At 40.7% G+C, this 20,415-nt stretch overlaps 1 protein-coding gene and 1 long non-coding RNA gene across 8 annotated transcripts in view; one reads left to right on the top strand and one right to left on the bottom strand.

The window, feature by feature from the left end:
* Positions 1-20,415, top strand: part of Ltbp1 (latent transforming growth factor beta binding protein 1) — a 374,971-nt gene that overhangs the window by 226,998 nt on the left and 127,558 nt on the right. For all 7 annotated transcript variants that reach the window (XM_060364375.1, XM_060364381.1, XM_060364393.1 and 4 more), the window contains 3 exons: positions 2,880-2,982; positions 6,183-6,254; positions 16,866-16,988. In XM_060364375.1, the coding sequence (XP_060220358.1) occupies positions 2,880-2,982; positions 6,183-6,254; positions 16,866-16,988 (298 nt within the window). The remainder of the gene's footprint in view (positions 1-2,879; positions 2,983-6,182; positions 6,255-16,865; positions 16,989-20,415) is intronic.
* Positions 10,949-20,415, bottom strand: part of LOC132646367 (uncharacterized) — a 33,240-nt gene continuing 23,773 nt past the window's right edge. The window contains exons 2-3 of the long non-coding RNA XR_009584577.1: positions 13,910-14,019; positions 10,949-11,383 (exon numbers count right to left, since the gene is read on the bottom strand). This is a non-coding gene — a long non-coding RNA (uncharacterized LOC132646367). The remainder of the gene's footprint in view (positions 11,384-13,909; positions 14,020-20,415) is intronic.

Here is a 20,415-nt window from a genome sequence, read left to right as displayed (position 1 = left end):
AACATTTTGAGCATATAAAAGTGGCAAGTGTTGAGTGCTTTGCCTGATTAAGAGAAGAGCCCAGAGTCTGGTACAAGAATGAGCTGTGTGCAAAGTGGTTGGTGTCTCAAATAAATCCAATTTATGAAACTGGAAGAGAATGTTAAGCAGATGTTGGCAGCTAGGTTTCAGCAACAGAGACCTCTGTGTTTTTACTTGTTCCTTGTCTTATACCAAGTCATTGTCCCCTTTCCTGTCCTGTTCCTAACCTTCAGGCTTCAGGTTTAAGTTGTCTGTGGTTAAGCTCAAGGAGTTGGCTAACTATCCTGATTTAGGTTGTTTGTCTTCGGCTTGATTCTTTCTCTTTGTGAGTGTGCGCGCGCGCGCGCGCGCGTGTGTGTGTGTGTGCGTGTGTGTGTGTGTGTGTGTGTATACATAGTGCCCACAGCTAGCACAGCACTACCCTCACAGGGTTCCCTGCTGTGCACTGCTTTAGAACAGTCACACAGGCAACATCCATCCAACCATCCGGGTTGCTTTTCTCCCTCTTTCAAGACAAGCATGTTTATCTCTTTCTACCTGTGGATAACTACCCGGTGCCATGGATGGGCTGCCCTTGGTCTTGCTTTCTTGCTCTAGGGCTCTATTGTACATAGTTTTTGGTTCTCCTCAACAATCAGACCAACTCAAAATGTTTTTGGTACTAACTTAGGTGTCCCATAAATGCATTTCTTGTTGATTATGGTACTTTTGAGTGGACAGCTGGACTAACCAACTTGCTTCACAGAACACTCACAGTCCACTCATCTGCCCCCTGATCCCTGGAGAATCTGACAATTTGGATCTGACATGGGATAAGGAACTTTCAGATGATGATGACAATAGTAATAATAATAAATTGTAGTGATCATCATGATAGCTTTCTTAGTACTTACATGTGTCAGGCATAATACTCAGCATTGTACATAGATTTTTTTTCTATCTTTCAAGTTCATGACCATGTAGACAGGTGCTATTATGTATTTCATGTTATGGATAAGAAAATTCACCTAACTGTATGTGTATGGAGGACCAGAGCCAGCATTCATACCCAGGTCTCAGTTATTGTTTTAACTACTATCACATGCTGCTTTTAGAAAGCATATAACACTTGTCAAAATTATTAAACTTTTAAAAAAGCATAAAAGCCTAAGGATGCCAACACCACGCTGTATCTAAAGCTCTGTTACCAGAGCCGGCCTTCTCTTATGTGGTTTTGCTTTGTAATTTGGGTTTGTATTTACTCAGAGCCTCCGTCAGAATGAGGCATGCCTGGACGCAGCAGGATGGAAAAACACTGTCCACAGAGGCCTGCCAAGTTGTGTCTACACCTTGTTGTCCTTCCTAAGATCACCATTTGCCTTGACTTTCCCTCATTGTGTCCCTGTTTCCGGGGCATATATGCACACTTCTGATGGGTTTTCCCACAGTAATTGCTGCGCTCCGGATTACTGAGCATTTGTAATGTGTCCTGTTTGGGGATATAAAGATAATAAATCATTAGCACATATGCACTGGACTGAAATTGGTAGAGGTGGACTTGTGTAGAATCATCTTTGAAGTAAAGAACAGGAATCACATACTGAGGAGCCAGTGCTGAGTCTCACGGTAGAAATAAAGTTGGAGGAAAGAAAAAAAATATGATGGCGTTGCAGAGACAGAACACAGAATTCAAAAAAGACCTGAATTGTTCAGACAATAAGGACTCCTTTGCCAAGCCTAAGGAGATGCTCAGAGATGGAAGGCAACAAGATATTGCCTGGAGCGGGACAAGAGAGGACGACTCTATCCTGTCAGGGGATAATGACAGACAGTGTTGCTGGAGGTCGTTAGTCAGTAGAGTTACGTGATCAGATTTGTTTTAAAAAAGATGACTCCGAAACCATCTGAGGATTTCTTTTGGGCAAAACAGAGGACCTCCTTAGACACTCTACATTTGTACACAAGACAAGGATGTGAGGCATGAGCTTAGCCCATGCAGCGTGGGAGAAAGAATCAAGTAAGTTTCGTTGCCCACCTGGTTCTTGTATGGTCTTGCAGGGCAGGATCTATTTTCTAGGTAGTTGTAAGTAGCTTCAGTCCCATGCCTGAGTGTCATCTGATCTCCTGTGGTTGACTAGGCGTCTCAGCTGACCTTAGCATTTGGTAATATTGAACCATAGTTCTAAGAGTATCTGTTCTGCCTGCTCCGGTTTGTCTTGCTTAAACTTGCCAGCCCCTTCTTAGCTTGGCTCATCTCCCTGAGCATTAGTCTGTGCCAGAGCTGATTTGGCTCAACCTATAGTTATTTTTAAAATTGTCCCCTCTTCGCCCTTCTTAGGTTCTGTGATCCTCTTGTTTACTTCACAGCTGATTCTGTAGGTTTTTGGCTACCCATTTCAGTCCAGTGCCTATGTCCATCTTTGTATCCCTGTTCACGTGACGTGTTACAGATGCTCAATAAATGCAGAACAGAGGAACAGTGAAAGAACAAGCCAGTGAAGGAATGAACATGTGGGCTAGCAATTGCTGTGGGGAAACCTGAAAGCTGACATGTATTGCCCACGGTGAGGGAGCAGGGTACAGCCAGGGAAAGCCCAGGCAAGTGGTGAAACCCAGAAGCTTCTTGTGCACGGACCTGCACCATTGCTTCAGATTTTCTAAGACTTTAAAAATGCAAAGGAAATGGAAATGTGCTTATTCCTTCAGTGTTGTATCGATTCTGTCCTAGCATTTGGCCTCAAGGTTTTATAGCCGTCCTTTTCCTCTGTAATTGCACGGTATCAAGGGAACTGTGGAGAAAGTGACTGCGAAGCTCCCCAGCTCTGGGGCTGTGAGCATCCTGCACTCAGTTAACCTCCCCCTTTCACACCTCATTGCAGTGTGGCAAAGCGCTCCCTGGCCTTTCAAAGCAAGAAGACTGCTGTGGGACAGTGGGGACCTCCTGGGGCTTTAACAAATGCCAGAAATGCCCCAAGAAGCCATGTAAGTGACATCTCATCATTCTTTTGCTGGTTAATAGAGCATGCGTGACTCTTAATGTCGAGCCTCAGACCCTCAAAGAAATCTCTGACTGTATTCCAGAACACAGTGCTACAACCTGCATTTCTAGAAACACTGCAAGTCTGTTAAAACTTCTGTTACTCCTCTTCTTCTGTCTACTCCTCCCCCTTCCTTTCTCCCCTTCCCTCCTTTTTAAAATAAGCAGTTATCAGTCGCCTTCTACAGCTTAATTACTTATATGGAGGAGGCACTATGAAGGACTGGTAAGTAAAAATCAGCTTTTCTGACCCTAGAGAATAGGAAATAGATGGCTTTTAAGATGGCGAACAAGTGTTTCAAACCCTAGTAAAAGTCAGTACAGCTACTATTATTTAGATTCCTTAAGTGAAAACGTTGTCAATTTCTACAACTTAAGCTACACATTTCGTTATGCTGCAGACCTCACCCTTCAGGAAATGAAGCTCGGATGAGGAATTGGCTGGTTAGTGATTTATGAAAAAGAAATGTCTAATTATGGACCCTAATATTCCCCCTTTTCTTAGCACTGCTCTTGTACTGCCCCAGTCGCCAGTGACTGGAGCGCCAACCCTGCTTTTATAATGCCGCCCAGTTGCCAGTGATTGCAAAGCCAGCATGCTATGATTTGCCCTCAGAGTGTCTTACAGAAACTGTGATTTGAATAAGTGTAGGTTTGCCCCATTTCCATGACCCCCTTCTCTACAAAAGGTTGTAGCTGTAGCCTTTGAATGTAGCATTAACTGACGGGTTTCAAGGGAACACCGTAGAAAGGCAGAACTAATTTGTTTTAGGTTAAGTTTTCTTACTCTTCTGTTCTTCCCCCCCAAAAAGTGACCTTTTTCTTCTCAACCATCAGTCTTTGCCTCATAAACCTAGAAACTTTTATAATTGTCCCCCCCCCCTCATCTTAAAAGGGTTATCTCATTTGCTTCAGTGAGATGGTTTTTATTTATTTGTCTTAAGTAATCGTTGATTGAGTTAATAGTCTCGCTTGTCTTTGAAACTTTTAGATGTATTGATTATATTCTGTATGTATGAGCTTTTTTGCTTGTATGCGTATTTGTATACCCCCTTTGTGCCTAGCACCTGTGGAGTTCAGAAGAAAGTGCCAGGTCCCCTGGAAGTAGAGTTATGGATGGTGTTAGTTAGCTGCCATGTGGATGCTGGAAACTGAGCAACAAATGCTCTTAACTCCTGAGCCATCTCTCTAGCCCCTCACTTGCCCTTTAAACCTTTTTGTGCAATATAAAGAACTGCTGCCTCAGAATTTCTATTCCATTCTCTTTTAGACTATTCTCCCAGCATAATAATTTGTTGTAACGCCTCCCCCACTTTTGTCACTTGCCCCCCTACTTTCTCAAACAGACAGGTCCTCTGATTACCTGAAGCTGATTCCATCAAAATTGTTGACAGTACTCTGAGTGCGTGTTAGAGGGCTCATATACAGAAATTCCTGATAAAGTTTGTGAATGTCTCACAAAGGTTTTTCAAGATGACTAAAAAACAATTAGCAGTATGAATTTCCAGGAGGCTGCTTGAATGATAATGATCTGACCTCCTGTTTACCTAAATTATTTTGATTATCTGACTGAAGGGATCTCTAGGATACATTTGGAATTCTTTAAGAAACATGGTGTTTAGGGTTGGGGTGATACAAACTTGACTGCCATCACTGTTATTTGCTGTTGATTGTGATGAGTCATTAACCCAGGATCTGAATCTAAAACAAAACAAACAAACAAACAAAACCCCTGTTTTTATTTCTTAATAATTTTTCCTTCTTCCTCCTTGTTTTTTTCTCCTTCCATTTGCTTGCTTCTTGGTGTCTTTTCTCTATCTTACCTATTTTTTTTCTCTAAATTTCAAAGGAGTCAAGAGTGACAGTTGTTAGGGGTTAGGGTAAAGGGGTTCATATCATCCCCTTCCCCTTTTAATTCCTAAGGCCGTTCCTGACCTCCAGCCATTTGTATCTAGCATTGCATCATTTGGGCATGAACTCACTGCTTTATAGGGTGTTCTTAGCGCCACAGCTCAATACTGATGGTGATTTCAGTTGAATGGGAAAGTACAAAGTTGCCCTTTTAACCAAACATTGATGAAAATAAATTCATAGTTTGGCTCATTTGGTGTATGAATTGAAAAGATCGCTTTGGTTTCTGGGCAGTGGGGATGATGAATGAAACGAACTCTAACCTCTTGGCATTTCTTCTACTTGTTGCTTAAAGTGACTCACCACGAAGAAGCACATCCAAGGTCACATTCTTCTTAAACTTTTTTTCCCCGCGGTTGGTACTATTCTCTAAATCATATTAATGCTGGAAGAGAGCAGACATCCTTTGGCTACTATATATGATGGTTTTGGGTTCCATGCCTTTGTTTTCTTGTTTGTTTTTTGCTTTTTCTCAAAACAGTCCAAACTTTAACTTTCAAGTGGTTTTTATTTAATGAAGTTTTTGTTTAGCCACATACAAAAACCTTTCATTGCTGATAAATTTTTTTTTGCTATGAAAACTTAATTTTAAATCTGTAAATGATTCCATTAACTAGTCTGTCATCTATTAGCCATGTGTTTAGTGCAAACAAGTCTCTTGCCTTCACACAGTTTTAGAAGAAAATTAGCACCGCCTCCTAAGCAGATTAAAACCTTGAGAGGGCATCTGGTCTGGCTCTGTGCCATGAAGAGACTGTTAAATATGATCGTGTTGACACTGAAGGACTCACAGCTGAGCTCCCAGATTCTGTAGGCACCATGTCGGTGTCTTCATTATATGGGACAATACTGGACATGAGGCCAAGGGATAAATGGAGCAACTTCCTCATGCCAGCATTTCCCCTTTTAACCCGAAGTTCTCTGAAAAGAATCACTGTAGAGGAATGCATCTTATGATAGGAATATTTAATCACTAATTGGAAGATAATACAAAACAGTCTTGTGATTCAGTTAATACAATAAAGATTTGCTGGCAACTTCCTAGGACTACAGCTATTGCAAAATAATAGGAAGTGTACTGAAAACATGAGGGGACAGCAGTCATGAAGCTTCCTGGTACTGATAGCTTGTAAGTGGTAAGGGTGCTGGTGCTGTGAATGGTACATGTAGCAGTTTCAGATCCTAAGAAATTAAACTAAGCATATGATGAATATCCCTCCTCCCCCTCCTACAGCTTATCACGGATATACACAAATGCTGGAGTGCCTGCAAGGATATAAGCGGGTTAACAACACCTTTTGCCAAGGTAAGGCTTACGGGATTTACTGATGTGGACCCCATGAGTGTGTCGGCGTCTTTTAGAAGCTTGAGTTGTTCTGTCCTGTGATGCTACCGAGTGCAGCATGTGACGATCACATGGTGGGTGGATGACTTCCTGCTCTTGCCTGGCAGCTAAGGGCATACTGATGTCTAAGGTGAGACTGATAGAGCTACCTCCTTACTCTTTAGAGCTACTGGAACTCTAACCTTCTCTTAACTCGTGGCAAGGCCCCACAGGAGTGTGCGCAACCCTGAGCAGACCCTGGCTTCCCGCGCTGGTTATGTCCTGCGGGTGCATGGGTGCCTGTACCTGAACCATTTAAGCAGTGCCTTGCTGACCCATCGTTCACAGCAAAGCGCCCTTCTATCCTCCATGAGTACATCACTACCCATCTCAAATTCTGTGGGAACTGAATATCAGCATGAACGTCTGCCCCCCAGGCAGCCAGAAAAGCTGGAGAGTTAAATGTGAGATGCCCTGAGTACTTCTTCATTTCCTTAGCACAGGGGGAGCTGTGCATACTGGGAAGACTCACAATTAACTCATTTGGTCTTGGGCCTTTAAGTAAAGAAACTAAAGCCACGCTGAGCGGTTGAGTGTCTTTTGTGTGGCTGAGTAGAGCTGAGAACAAACCTCAATATGACTTTAGTACTCATATCATCCCTTTGGATTTAGTTACTCAGTGGCACCACTGCCACGAGTCCTCAGATAGGGCTAGAGCTTCTTCTTACTTCGCCCTGAAATTATTGCTTCACGTTGTGTTTTAAGAATTTTCTTCCAAGTTTGTTCTTCTAGAAAGATTTTGATTGCCCCCATTTAATTGCTTTACTGATTCCTGACATCGGAGGCTAGAGCTCACTACAGATTAAAATAGTGTAAATGAAGAAACGATTTATTTATTATTTAATGATTTATTTATTATTGATAAGAGAGTTATTATTGGTTTATTTTTAACTGGGACAAGTACCAATAGCTTAGGAATAAACCTAAGATGTTTTTAATGGCGCTTCATAAATCCGGACATTAAGCACAGTGTCCGGAGCTTTATAAAGTGTAAACAAATAACTAATTTTACTTTTTCTTTCTTTCATCTTTTGTTCCCTTGGTCACTCTGGCAAGGCTAGAACTCTGTAAGGACCAGGCTGGCCTCAAATGTGAATTTTCTAAATAATTAATTTCATTCTAATAACCGTTTATTTCATCCCAGCCATTTCTCTGGTACAATGTGTTTATTCGATAACATCTGCTAGTCTTTCAAGTGTCTTTGTGAAGTAGATGATGTCACGTAAATATTTCAAGTGGAGGCAGTGGGGTCCAGAGAGGTCAGGTAACTTGTTCAGTGTAGACTAAGCTTCCAACCAGGTGGACTGAAGTTATTGGCAACCATGCTTTATTGTGTGGAAAGGGCACCAACACATTCTGTGTATGGAGGGAGAACTGCTACTTGCCGTGGGTTACTTCCTTAGAAACCTGCTTCCTTATTCAGTCTTCAGGTGGGCCTGTGTCATCTAGGAATGGTTAATCTCAATTAGAAACTGATACATAAGACAGAAAGAATCAAGAGCTTTGGCAACAGTTAGACACGTGGTTAATAATAGAGAGCCCAACCTCTGCCATACTCTACAGCCATTTGTGTCTACACACGCCATCGCCACAGTACCAAGTTTACAAGCATTTAAAAAGTATTCTTAATAGATACTAGTTAATGAGAACAGAAGGCTTGCTGTCTGGCGTGAGAGTTCGTAAAGGGCAAGCCATTAATTTGTTTCTGCTTAAATAAAAAAAAATTATTCCATGTGCCTTTGTTCTACCTGATTTAGGATGGGCAGTGGTTTCATATTATATACTACATTTATATATGATATCACACACACACACATATGGTGATATATGACTATACTTCCAGCACTTGGGAGAAGGAGCCAGGAGAATGGAGGAATTCTAAGGTATATTGGGCTATATACAAAGATCCTCTCTGGCCACAAAAAAAAAAAAAAAAAAAAAAAAAAAATGGAGGTGAAACTTTACAAGCCATTATTTTAAAAGACTGGAGAAATCTCCAGAAGATGCTTGCGCATTTTGTATTTTTCTCTATCAGTATGGTAGGGTGATCTTTAGCAAGGTGGTTCATGCTGAGGGAATCCTCTGATGGTTGGTCAGTAACACCAGATCTTTGTTCATGCCGTTCTTAGGAGGAAGCCTGCAAAGCAGTAGTGTGTTTTCTGGCAAGGGTTCTGGATTGAAGTATCACAGACCATTCTTATTTCATGGTGCCTCAAGAAGGCACTGCTAAATTACACTACAGAGAAGTATGACCCAATGTAATTTCATTCAGCATATCTATTGTAATTGCTGTTGAGAGCAAGACTTAATATCCCTCCTTTTGTGATATTATTAGTTGGCAGAATGAAACAGAACTTCGTTGAATTACGTTTGTACGCTTAGGTTTTCTAAAGCCTTGAAGCTTTTTGATTTTGTTATCCCTAACAGAAATTCAAAAGGAACCCATTAAGCATCTAATCACTTGTCTTTCCACATTGTTCTTTCAGTCTCTAGTCTTCTCTGTTTACAAAGGACACTTAAAATTAAGGTGATTAATAACTAGAATTACATTATTTCCTTCAATGAAGTGAATTCATGTCCCAAAGCAGGTTTTCCCAGTGCACACTAAATAACAAAGACCCAACTGTGAGCACATTAATTTAAGAAGCTTTCAAATCACTGGCCTTAAGGATTTTTTTTCCTCCTTTCTCTAGTGGCTCAGTAATTATCTTTTCAAGAGAATGATTTATTTATTGCACATATACACGTGACTCTCTGCTGCTCAGCTTGATGGAATTGGTATCATCTAGTTCGTCTTTCCTAGCAAGAAACTCAGCTGTCCTGGTGGATCTAGAGTGACATTCTTTGCCTGTCATTTGATTATTTTGCTAACGGGTTGATCTAGAATGAGAATTAAGTGAAACAGTAGTGTCTAGAAATAGTAAGAATGCTTAGTATCTGATTGAACAACTAGATACTTCCTCTCTTCCGAGTGTCTACACTTCCCCATCATCCCATCATGAGAAAAGAGTATTTAAAATGTACATGTGTGGGGTATAGCGGGTTGTAGCTCAGATGATAGTGCGCTTGTCTGGTGTCTTTGAAGCCATGAGTTTGATACTCAGCATCATTACATCATTACATTACATTATATACTCAGACATAATGGTAACGCCTGTAACCCCAGCTCTCAGGAGCTAGGAGTAGAAAGCTTGAGTAGTTCAAAGCCATTCTCTTATCTGTAGTGAGTTGGTGGCCAATCTGAGCTACATGAGACTCTGTCCCCCAAACTAAGTTAGATATAAGCCTAAATGCTAAGTGATTTTTAAAAGCAAACATCTCCTGGCATCCCTAAAATCACTTACCAGTTTCATGACTTTACAGATAAAAAAAAAAATCAACGTAACTGTCTTCTGCCTTAAAAACACAAGCCCAGCTGGGCAGTAGTGACTCATGCTTTTAATCCTAGGACTCAGGAGGCCATGGCAGAGGCAGGTGGATCTCTATGAGTTCAGGTCCAGCCTGGTCTACACAGCAAGTTCTAGGACAACCAGGGCTACACAGAGAAACACTGTCTCAAACAAAACAAGCAAGCAAGAAAACAAACAAACACCCCTACAAAAACAAAAACACTCCCCCTAAAAACCAAACCAAAAAAGCCAAAAATAAACAATAAAACAAAACAAAAAAACAAAACAAACCAAAACAAAAAACACCTGCCCAAATGCTGCAGACTGTGTAAAAATATGGGATTATAAGATGCCTTACAGTTTTTATCACTGCTGTCATGAATGTTAGTTAGCATTTCAAGGATCATCTTGAAAACCTTTTCAGTCATTCACTGTTCCACAAACATTAATTAATTGATGGGACATTCCTGTGCTGTACAAAAGGTTTGTCATGAGCTATGGGTAAGATTCTGTTCCTACATCCATGGACCATGATTACGGCAGTTTGAGTAATCGGAATGTAATTTGCTTAATTCTATCTCAGCTCACTGAGTTATAACTCAGGATGAGCCTCTCAGTGGAGTTATGAAGGAGTTGCCCAGGGACCACTCTTTTGTTACCATTTTATTATTATAATCCGAGTTGTTTTGCTTTTAACAAAACAGATGAACAGAGCTGATACATTCAGGGCAGGGATGCTCATTGCCCAAACGTCCACTGACTGGCTCTTTGCAGGTAAAATGTTCTCAAAAGTGTACCTATGACCAAATTTTATTTAGTCTCAAAAAAATAAATAGCACATTTTAAGGACTGTATTTGTTGTTAAATGAGACTCACTTGGTGATTATTTTATATACAGAGCAACTGCATTTAAAAACTTTTTATGAGCATGGAATGCACGGGTATAATAGTAAACAGATACAAAGTTGGAGCCGCAGGTTGTCTAGTTCAACAAGTTATCACAAGGTAAACATACTTGTGTAGTTATTTCCCAGGCCAACAAACACTAATCTTGCAACCATAGATTAGTTTTGTATCTTTAGAAATATTTCAAATTTGTTAGATATTTTCCAAAAAAATTTAAAACTTTTTATTGGATCTTTGAGTATTTCACATCATATACCACAATCCCACCGATCTCTCCCTCCCTTCATACCTGCCCTCCACCCTTGCAACCTCACCCCGCAACAGAGAAAAAAAAATCTCATTTTGGAAGCTTTAGTGTATCACACTGTGCCCTCCAGTGTACCCTTTATCCACACTTCTTTGCTTGTAAATGTTCATCGCAGTGACTTGTTGGTCTGGTTTGAGTTCTCTGGCTTCTACTCTATCAATACTGGAACCTCATTGTAAATCTCTGTGAGCTGTATGTAGCTCCACTAGTTCTGCTGACTTGACACAAGAGCCATGTAAACCTCTTCCCTCTGCTTCTGTGAACTGCTAGCCTGCTCTAACACAGCAGAGGGAAATAGGTGTGTGTGTGTGTGTTGTATGGGTGGTCATATGTATCTTCTGCTTTTATTTTAGCTTTGGTACTTGAGCCAGGTGAATGGTGCCATGTGCAATGGTCTTGCTGTTCCTGATGAGGATAGGGCTCCGTGGACTTTCAGAGACAATGGTAGCCTGCAGAGGAAGAACAAAGAATAAATCCAATTGTTTACCTCTTTTGTTTTTTTAAACTGAGTATTAAATGTATTTTGGTTTAGTCTGAGTACATTAAAGAAATGTGGTTGACCCCATAAAATATGAGATTTCTGATCTCTATTGTATTTGGCAAGTGTCCGTTACTTATGCTTTATAATCTAGTTAGAAGATTTTCTTTTTTGAATGTGTGTGGTGCTAGGAGAAGGTTTTCTTAAATAAGGAAAATAGCCTTAGGAATTGAAGTCTGGGTGGAATTATAATTCACAATTTACTGGTCACATTTCATATGGCTGTTAAACTTTGGCCTGATTCCATTTTTGCTTAGAATAGTCCTTAGGCTTATTGTATATGGATGTAATGTGTTTGGTTTAACCTGTGTTTTGTCCTTCATCTGCTTGTGGATCTCCAGCTCCTTTTCATTTATTTAGAAAAGTCAGAAGGAATTTGACTGTTTCAGAAAGTCTTTTGAATGCTTACTCATGTTTCTTATTAGTTTCTGAAGCACTAAGTGAAGTCATAGTTATAAGCTTTTTAGGTTTGATTTTGTTTTAACATAAAGGCTACATACTATCTATATAACTTCTCAGGATAGAGCAGGGATGGAAGTCAGGATGGCAAGGAAAAAGAAGTTTCTGCTGTAATAGTTTGCCTATGGGTATTGAAAATTTGTGAATTGAGGGCTGGAGAGATGGCTCAGAGGTTAAGAGCACATGCTGCTTTTCCAGAGGTCCTGAGTTCAATTCCAAGCAGCTACATGGTGGGTGGCTCACAACTATCTATAATGTGATCTGATGTCCTCTTCTGGTGTGTAGGTGTACATGCAGACAGAACATTGTATACATAATGAATAAATAAATCTTGAAAAAAAGAAAGTTTGTTAATTGAATCCTTCTCAGAGTTTGACTTGTGTATTGTTGATATTGACATAGTGGAGGAAAACAAATCATCTCAGTGTTTTATACCCAGCCCCCACCTCCTCCTTCTCCCGTTTCTCAGACTGCCGTACTTCATAATGATTTATTTTGCACATCCGAAATTTTCAGTGCATACTGTGAGTCTGGCAGAGCAACCTTTTTCAAGGGGATTACTTTCAGAATGCATAGTATCCCTGGTATCCATCTTCTTTGTGTTTCCCAGTCGTCATGAAAACCAGATGCTCTCTAAGCAGGAATACACGACATCTCCCTTTGAGGATCACAGGCCATCTTTCCTCTGATAGATATGGGCATGGTGGCTTACAGCTGATAACCCAGAATTTAGGGTGGTAAAGCAGGAGGACTGCTGTGAGTTTGAGGCCAACCTGAGCTATAGAGTGAATTCTAAGTCAGCCTGGGACTGCAGCATGATATTTCATTTCAAACAAAATAAAGCAAAAGCAAGGGGTCTGCAATCCTCCCAACCTATAGCACTTCCTGTAAGTGTTTGCATTTTAGAGGAAGAAGAGTTTACATTTTAATGGCTAGGAAGTATACACAAAAAGTATTCAGTGTCAGCCCTCACCTGAGGACAACAGACTAACACCACAGTGACACAGCACTGCGCTCTGCTGGAATGAATTTAGTAAGAAGACTGATACTAGGTTGACAAGGACTTGTCCGCTGGGAGTGGAAATTATCATAACCCCTGGACAGCTTTCAAAAGTAAATATAATCCTTCTCTAGTGGCCTGGGAAGTTTACCCTTAAATACATGCTGGAGAGAGTGAGTACTGAGGTCTTCCTGTAGTACTTGTAGGTGCATATATAGGTGGATGCTTGAGTGTGTATGTGTGTACACTCATGTATTCATGCACGCTCACAGGTCATTGCTAATAATAGCTACCAGGTAGGAAATAACAACTGTAGTACTCGAATGGTTATGTTTGGTTTCCTCACAACGTAACATATACTGCACAATAGAAAGGCCGAGGTACTATATGCAACACTGAAGAACTTCAGAGCAAAGAGTAAAACAAATTAGGCAAAATAAACAACATGACTCATTTTATGTGCAGTTCAAGAATAGGCGAACAAGAATCAGTCAGAACAATAGTCAGTCATGGGAGCAGAGATGTCATCTGGCTTGAAAGAGCTCCTGAAGCAATGAAGATGGTTTCTTTAATTACTTATTTATTTTTGATTATATATGTTATGTGTGTGTGTTGGGGGATGTACATGAGTTCGGGTGCCTTTACAGGCCAAAGGGTGTCAAGTCACCTGGATTTAAAGTTGAGTAGGCAGCAAGGGTGTTGGAAACTGAACTCAGCGAGAGTAGTACTCGCTCTTAACCTTCGAGCCATCTCTCGAGCCCCTGCGGAAATGTTCTTAATCATGACCTTGGTGGTGACTACATGGTACATGCACACATGTCTTTCTTTCGTTTGCTTGTTTATTTATTTTTGAGATTGTATTTTAACTACAACATGTCTCCCTTCCCTTTCCTCCTTCCTACCTACCTTCCTAACCTTCTCACATACCTTTCCTTACTCTCTTTCAAACACATGTATTTCTCTTGGAAATGGGCTAACCTCAGGTGTGTAGTCCTCCTGTCTCCATCTCTGAGTGTTGGGATTGCAGGCATGTGTCAACACACTTGGGTACGCTTAAATGTATTCTTCACAGGGAGCTTCTTTCATGTCTATAAAATAAATAGAGGAAACTTCAAGATACAATGAATCTCTAGGCAAGATGCTGTAGAAATATACTAATGTATAAGCCAGTCGGCTGCCTCAGGGAGCAGAGCTCTTTCTGGCAGCTGTGACTATGTTCAGGAAATCCATGTTTCAAAGTTACTAGGTTCATCAGTGGCATTCAGGTTGCTGGTGGCCCAAGATGACCAGAGTAGTGGAAGTTAGGAGAATCTTCCACGACCTCCCCCCACCCCCAGCTTGCCTGTTCATGTCTGTGCCTGTAGGTCTCTTGGTCCTTAATACTTGCTTATTTTTTACTCTAAAGTTTTTATGTCCTGAGGCATCATGATTAAAGCTGTGATCCATGCTAAGGAGGTCCAAATGAAAGGCACTGGAAAGGAGTACAAGACAGTTGTTATAAAGGAGGCATTTATGGGTCAGAAGATGGAGGACCTTCAACTTTGACCTGACAGCCAACAGTGAGGCTGGGATAAAGATGCGTTTAGTAACAAAGAAAGGTTCTGATTCCCAAAAAATGATCCTGCAGTGTGTTATAGAAAAGCCACTAAACAAGAGAAGGCTGACAATTGAACAGGAGAAGAAGGCTGACCATTGTAACAAGTCGAGACATGAGAGAAAAATAGGAGAGTGGAGATTTTGTCCAGTGTTTCTGACTTGCTGGCTACCCAAACCTCAGGCTTTACTTGGATCCTATGATAAAGTCTTTGCTTGTACTGTGTAGACTCCAGCTGGCCTTGGCACTCTTCCTGGTCCTTCATGGTGGTTTTCTTAAGAAGAATGAGTTATGGGAGAATATTTTCAACTATATGCCACACATAAATGACTGTTACAGCACAGTACAGAGCCTAATAAAGAAGAAGACCATCAGGTACTAGGCCAGGTCTTCTTCTGAGTATAATCCTTCTTTTTCCAGATGTATTCTGGCTGGCAGTCTCTAGAGCTTATAGATGCACGAACTTCTCGTTTGTATGTCATGCAACAAGTTACATTTTGTCACTGATGTTAACTAAAAACACTGCCCAACATCCAGCGTATACTCATGAAAATGTCCTCATATGAAGACAATACACAGTGAAAAAAATAGAAATAAACATTTTTAAAATGTGTGGCTTAGAGAAAATATGTATAATGTAGATAACTATGACTTTGTAGAATTTCTTTTAGCATTCGTGTTTAAGTAATGTTTTCTTAAATAATGGTTTACCAGGGGGAAGTATTTGACTTTATGCAAAGATTGTGTAATACTTTGCTATCATTGTGTCCAGTCTTAATTTAGTTAGTTAATAGTTTAAGACCCTTCATACAAAGATTGCAGAAGAATTCCTGGTGGAAAGACATAACTATTGCTTATAGAAGTGCTAACAGCCAACCTCTGTTATAACTATTGCTTATAGAAGTGCTAACAGCCAACCTCTGTTAACTGTTACGCTTCATAGCCCATACTGGATCAAATAAAAAATGGCTACTAGTTTTTCATTTTTAACGTATTCAGTTTTTGATTACCTTTACAAGGGATGGTAGACTCTTCTGTTTCATTTTTAAGTCACCACATTTGTATATTCTGTCTCGGCTCATTTTGATTTTCTCTGTGACTGCCATGGGGCAGTCTCCATGTTTCCAGGTATAGTGTCCCCTTTCACTTTATTCCATGATCTACTGCTGGATATTTTTGTTTGGGTCTTACCATGTGACCTTGAACTGTGACACTGAATCTCTCATCTTCTGGCATTCCCCCTTTATAAAACCTTTCCACTTTTCTCAGACTAGAGCCTCCTCCCCTCCCCCCCGCCAGACATCTTTGAGCCTGGTCCACTTCGTTCTGGCCTTGGGTTGCCCAAGGAAGTGGCAAGCCTTGTCAGTTGTCCTTTTTAACAGTGAATTGTGCACTCCTCATCTTCCTGATTAAGCTCACAGTCGCCCACATGGCTTTTCACCAGCCACCTACTTGCACTGGTCCTTCAGTGGCTTGTTTTATGTTCTCTGCTCACCACACCGTATGCTGACCACGAGAACTACCCCAGAGTCAGCCATCGATAACACTGCTCTCCTACTCAGACCTTTCCGTATAGTTTTCTGTTTTCAGCAAGATTGAATTCAAACCTATCTTGGCGTGTAGCAACCCTGTCTCCAATTATTTACCTTATTGAAACTGTTTTTCATTCAGTGGCTTGACTCACCATATCCTGAGTCCCTTCCCCTGGTCAACCTCGGTGCTCATGCTTCAGTCTCCATCCATGTGAATATTTCTTCTAACCCAGGGCAGTCACCACATACGCCCCCACCACACACACACACACACACACACACACACACACACACACACGAACTCTCATATCCTCCCCAATGCTGCCTCTAACCTCTTTCAGTGGCTGTTGACTGTCTCTATGGGGAATTTCAGAACTGAATGTTGGTTTCTACTAGTTCTTGCTTGGGTAAGTTGTACTGTTCTTCACTGCTTTAGCGGTTCACATTTTATATGCACCTCTAGGCTGTCAGTGCCTCCAGAAGGAGGAGCGTTGCCTCACTGTGTGCACTGCACATTCAGGATGCACTACACAAAAGCTCTGTGAAGATGACTCTGTTGGTCAGTTTTGTTTGCTAGTACGTTTCCAGCACCTGAGACAGTACCTGGAGAAGAGTGTGTGTGCTGGAACTAATGATACAGCTGCAGATGTTTAAGAAGGAGTCAGTCATTTTAATTTTAGTTCTACTCTGTCCTCCCTTAGTTTACTTTAAGATTAATACAGTGAGACAGAAATTGAACCTCAGTACAGCAAGAATCTACACACTGGAACTTGGCTGCTCCTTCTGAAAGGCTTTTGTTTTCTTGCAGATATTAATGAATGCCAGCTACAAGGTGTATGCCCTAATGGTGAGTGTTTGAATACCATGGGCAGCTACCGATGCTCCTGCAAAATGGGATTTGGGCCAGACCCTACCTTTTCAAGTTGTGTTCGTAAGTAATAATCAGTTTGTATTTTTGTATTTTTGATCATGTGTCTTTGGGGGTTATACAAAAGAGACAAATATTCAACTAGATACTGAAACTATGAAAGAAAATGCCATTAGTAAAAAATGACAAGAGCAAGGTGATCAACCAAATACGGTAAAGTTAATCTATACCACCGGAACTTCTCCAAGATGCATTTTAACTGCGTTGAAAAATACTTCACACTAAAACTCAGAATAGGGCATAACCACAATGAGGGAAGAAACTTGGATAAAAATTAAAAGAGTTCACTAGGCTATAGTAGCACATACTTTTTATCCCAGCACTCAGGAGGAAGAGGCTGATAGATTGCTGAGTTCCAAGCCAGCCTGCTCTACGGTACAGACCTAGTTTCAGGACAGGCAGGGCTACAGAATGAAATTTTAAAAAGTGAAAACCAAAAACCAAACAAGAAGAGGGAGAAGAAGAAAGAAAGAAAGAAAGAAAGAAAGAAAGAAAGAAAGAAAGAAAGAAAGAAAGGATAAAGGAAGAAAGAAAAGAGTTTGTTGAAATAGGTGAATCAGTCCTTTGTGTTTCTGGGAGATAAAAAACAGATTTTTCCTTCATAAATATTTAAGCCTTCTTTAGGCTAAATCAAGCTTGGCCTCAGCTTCTGCCTTTAATTACTGCTAGTACAGATTTCCGAGATTTTACTGTAATTTCTTGGTTGGAAAAGCCTGGAAAATCATTATTGTACATTTCAGATTTTCTGTCTCTGCTCTGTTGTCCTCTGAATCTACAAAAGAGATATAAAGTAACTCTGATGGTTTGGGGAATGTCTCTGGGGTTTTCTTTCCTGAATGGAGAAGGTAAAATTCTCCCATGAAGGCACATACTCGAAATATGATTTCACCAAAAGACCCCTCTTAATGAAAATGAATCTTGTATAGCCATTAGGGTATTTATATGATTATTATATGTTATGCCATCTGTCTGACAATTAGGTTGGATGCAGCAGAGGTGAAAAGCTCTAAAAAGGATGATAACGAGTGCACATGTGTATGCATGTTTGTGCGTGTTTTGTGTGCTGTGTCACATGTCCATTGTGTACGTGTGTTATATATGTATATGGAGAATGTCTCTGTATGTGGCTGTGTGTGTGTGTGTGTGTGTGTGTGTGTGTTTGTAGACAAGAGGACAACCTCAAGTGTCATACCTCAGACACCACTTATCTTGCTATTGTGGACATGATCTTTCATTGGCCTGGAACTCATCAAGTAGGCAAGACTGGCTGGCCAGTGAGTCCCAAGGATTCACCTGTCTCTGCCTCTCCAACACTGGGATTGTTAGCTGGCTTTTTTTATATTGATTATAGGGATCAGACTCAGGTTCTAATGCTTAGCAGAGAACCTTACTTTACCAAATTAGCTCTCTCCCTAGCATTAAAATTCAGATTGAAAATATTATTTTATATTCTAAAATATACGGATGTTTTGTATTCACCTGACTGTGTATCACATGTGTGTCTGGTGCCCACAGAAGCCGGAAGATGGCACTGGATCTCCTGGAACTGGAGTTACAGAGAGTTATGAGCCACCACGTGGGTGCTGGCAATAGAATCTGGGTCCTTTGGAAGAGCAGCCAGTGTTCTTAACCACTGAACCATCTCTCCACACCCCTGAATGCAGAATTCTAACTGATAGCTACAGTTTATTGTAACTCTGATCATAATTAGGGAAGTAGTAAACAGTGCACAGTTTTTAAAAACTGTGTGTGCTCATACAACGCTTTAAAGCTCCACCGCAGGGTGAGGTGACAGGAAGAGCAGTTCTGTGTGTTTCTCTCCAGTTAGGCATCTTGAGTTTATTCTCATGTGGACTCGATGGTTATTAACTGCACCTTTCCTGTCCTGCCTCACATTTGATGGAGTGAAAACCTTCTGCATGAGGACACGGCCCTTCAGTGTTAGCCCGGTGTATCATTGTCTAAGCTGTGATATATGGAGAAATGAAATGAAGTAACGTAAAAACAGTCTCGTTTGGTGGATTTAAGCCTTTTGAAACTTTGTTACTAATTATTCCTATTTTCCTTTAAAAACTGGCAAATGCAGATTAGGAAATTGTGCACGTAAGTCTTCCTCCTCCTTCTCCTTTTCCTTCTCCCCTTATTCTTTTTCTTTTTTTCCTCCTCTATGTTCTTTTATGCATGATTTTGATCTGAAGCTGACAGGTGCCTAACTGGAGGGCATTTTAGAGGTTACTAAAGCAGACTGCAGTTTTCAAACAAGGCACATTTGAAAACTGTTTGAAGGTTTGGAATATTAGAGAACAAATGAAACTGTCGATGATAATCCAGATAATTTAGAGGTATCTTTTGGGTACTTTGAACTCCACAAATGACTGTCTAATCAGGTTCTAATTTAATCAGCAGTTAGCATAAAGAACTTTGATACAGAATTTGTAGAGAATACCTTTTTATTTGACATAGTGCGGTTAGCATTCTCATAATGAAAGTTGCAGATTAGGTAAACTTGGAGACCTGGCCATAGACTTGTGAAAGTTTGACAAGATCCGATGTCTAGCATGGAGGGCAAACATCCAGGTTTTAATGAAATCATAGAAACCTGCCAATGTGAATTTTGAAACATTTGCACAGTTCCTTAGCATTTATTTTCCTTGTCATTGCCCAAATAATTCTGAACTTATTAAACAACCATCCATTCTTATTTGAAAAATAAATAATTCAATTTTACGGGTCAGCTGCAACAGCTGAAATGATAAGTATTAAGTGATGTTTGTTGCTAGTTCAGTGTTCCAGTTTAGAACTCAGAGTTAAAATCGGGCCCTTTACCAGCATGGAGTTCACAGATGTGCTTCCTTTCTTTGTCTCTGAATTTACCACATGTGGTATCATGGAGGTGCGTCCAGTTCTATTAGAATTTGTGATTTGTATCTATTCGGCCAGATTTGTGTAAAGAAACTGATGAGGAATCTAAAGCCAGTTGGAAAGAATTAGGGGAGAGTGTGAGGTTCTTAGTAAGTGAGGACAAATGGTGTATCCTTCATAGTCATGGGAGAGTAGCAAAGAAGATTAGGAAATGAGCGAGTGTGTGTGACACACACACACATACACACACGCGTGCGCGCGCCGGCCAGAGCTTGAGTGTGCAAGCACGTGGTAGACACAAACAGCATTTGCTTAAGAAACACGAAAGTGGGGTACATCCGGGCCATAACATGTGAGGCTGACTCTGTGACTTCCAAGAAGTGCACTTGGCAGTGACTAAGGACCTGTGGGAAGCTCTGGGGAGCTCTCTCTGAAAGCAGCAAGGTGAACACCCTCTGCGTTCTTTGACTCCAGCCAAAGGGTGCAGTCATTTGCTTGCCTCGCTCACTCTTCTGCCCTGGACCTCACATAGTCAAAAAGAAGGAAGAAGATGGCTGACATCTGTTGG

This window comes from Meriones unguiculatus, chromosome 1, assembly GCF_030254825.1.
Source record: "Meriones unguiculatus strain TT.TT164.6M chromosome 1, Bangor_MerUng_6.1, whole genome shotgun sequence".
Lineage (NCBI taxonomy): Eukaryota > Metazoa > Chordata > Mammalia > Rodentia > Muridae > Meriones > Meriones unguiculatus.
Note: the sequence above shows the minus strand (reverse complement) of the source record. Positions and strands in the feature narration are given on the sequence as shown.